At 24.3% G+C, this 2,457-nt stretch overlaps 1 protein-coding gene across 1 annotated transcript in view; it reads right to left on the bottom strand.

Annotated features, from left to right (window-relative positions):
• Window positions 1–1,039: 1,039 nt before the first annotated feature.
• Window positions 1,040–2,457, bottom strand: part of LOC100573673 — a 7,675-nt gene continuing 6,257 nt past the window's right edge. The window contains exon 5 of the mRNA XM_029485201.1: window positions 1,040–1,190. Within this exon, the coding sequence (XP_029341061.1) occupies window positions 1,040–1,190 (151 nt within the window). The remainder of the gene's footprint in view (window positions 1,191–2,457) is intronic.

The raw sequence follows: 2,457 nt of genomic DNA, 5'->3' as shown, positions 1-2,457 counted from the left end.
GTTCAACATTCAAAACGATTACATTTGGTTAATAATTTTTATTATAAAATATGTGCAAAATCTAAATCAGTTAATTTATACCATAATAATAACAGAATCACGCTATCCAGTGATAATTTAAATCGATTGAAATTATTGGAAGCGTGTATAAATGCAAATATCATAGTGTTATCAAATAAATTAGCGTTGTATCAAACTGTTTTCAATAATGCATGTATAACTATTGGATCGCTACCAATTCTCCCAATTTTTTTTCTCCCCAATAATTTTTCTCTCCAATCATATTCATTCCGAAAAATACATTTTCTTCCAAAAACTATTAGTCCAAATTAGAAAATGTCAAATAAATAATTCTCCCAATTAGTTTATTCCGAAAATTATTATCCCAATACACATTGTTCCAAAGGAAGTGATAACTGATAACATATTCTGTGATAGCTGATAATGATAATGATATATATAATTATATATATTATATATATATAATGAATTTGGATACTCCCATAACTATTAAGTATGATATTTTATATTTATCACCTGATTATATTAGAAGTGATTTTATCAGTACATATATTAAAGATTATAATTTCAAAATGGATGACCTGAAGGATGAAGAGAAGTCATTTTTGCTTGAATTTCAACAAATCCATCACGGAACGTTTGCAAACATTATATTAAAGCCTGATATACCTAACCAATCAATAAAACCAAAATAATCATGATATACGGCAAGCTTACTATTTAATAATTAGATTATACCTTTATAATAAACATTATTTGTATGTATCATATTTTGTTAAATGCATACCTTTATTTAAAAAACAAATGATAATAATATAAATATATTATAAATAATCTTTAATGTTAATTGGATAAAATAAACAAAAATATTTTCCATAATATAATCATATTGTATACATTATTGGGTTAATTGTAAGCTTTCTAAAATAAAATTGATTGCAAATATTTTAATTGTGTGGTGATAAATAAAAAATGCACAAATATTAGTAAAATCTATAGTAGTATAAACATATTGTTATTATTTGTAAGATTCAATTTTTTTGTCATCGTTACACATAAACTTATTCATAATTAAATCTTGTAAATTATTAAATGCTGATATTATTGTGTTGTCTGCTTTATCTTTTTCGTTCAGCATAGTTTTTGCGTTGAACGTTGAGGTTTTCCATCTATTTAAAAAAAAAATAAAAAAAATGAATGATTGTATATTATAAATGTATATATTTCCATATTATCATGAATATTTTATCATATAAACCATATGACCCAATTGTTAAGCAGTTAAATATTTTACGTACTGTGTGAATATTATTAGTATCAACGATATCATTATATATTCGCAAAATTGATTGGTTGTAAGCATCGTGTCTATTTAAATTATAAAATAGTACTACGTAAATGATATAATAGTCTATTTAGGTTTTAAAATAGTACTATGCAAATGACATAAATTATGTTTCTCAAATAATTTACAAATATTGTACTTAATTGTTTTATATTAATTTTAGTGAGTGCCAATCTTAATATGACCTGTTTGTACAAAATAATAATAGTTACCTGTCTTTTGACACTACTTTTTTCATGTCCGAAGTTTTGTATATCCTATATACAAAACTGTATATATATATATGTATATATGTCTATATATTAGACATATCCATCAAATGCGGGCCAGAACAAATATAAATTAGCCCAGTGCGGTTTCCAGTATCTAAACATCGATGATGCAGTTCAATGTCACTGGTGTGGCATAATTCTACATAATTTTGAAATTTTTGACGATTGTTTTATAGAACATACTCGTTTTTCACCAAAATGTGTATTTGTATTATTAATAAAGGGAAATCAGTATATACAAAAAGTGCTAAGTAATTATTGTAAAACCGAAGTTATTTGTAATTGTGAAACCGGTCAGGATGATAGTACCATTTGTTAAATCATGTTTTTTTTTTTTTGCTTAAAATATATATATATATATAATATAAAAAAATAATTTTTACTATAGTGTAAACTGTAAACATTTGATGTGTATACACTATACACTAAATAATTTTGTGTAACGAATAAATAGGTTTACAACATCGAGTGTAATCTCAGTTATATGTAACACAGTAAATCGGTGACCCTTGGAAAGAGACCTAGATTAAGTCTTTAATCACTATGTTATTAACACGGGGGGGGGGGATCAATGAACTGTAAACATACAGATGTAGGTATACTACTAGCACGGGGATAATAAGCGATCAGGTTTATATAAAAATGATAAACTTGATACACAATTAGGTAAGTACAACACATTGTTTCAAATAATTTAGTTATACAAGATTCAAAAAATAAAATCATAATTTTACAAGTTTTAACAATAAATTTCAAAATTAAATGATAAATTATAAATGTAACATTATTCTATATATATTTTTATTTTTAAAATCAATG

This window comes from Acyrthosiphon pisum, chromosome X (genome assembly GCF_005508785.2).
Source record: "Acyrthosiphon pisum isolate AL4f chromosome X, pea_aphid_22Mar2018_4r6ur, whole genome shotgun sequence".
Taxonomy (NCBI): domain Eukaryota; kingdom Metazoa; phylum Arthropoda; class Insecta; order Hemiptera; family Aphididae; genus Acyrthosiphon; species Acyrthosiphon pisum.
Note: the sequence above shows the minus strand (reverse complement) of the source record. Positions and strands in the feature narration are given on the sequence as shown.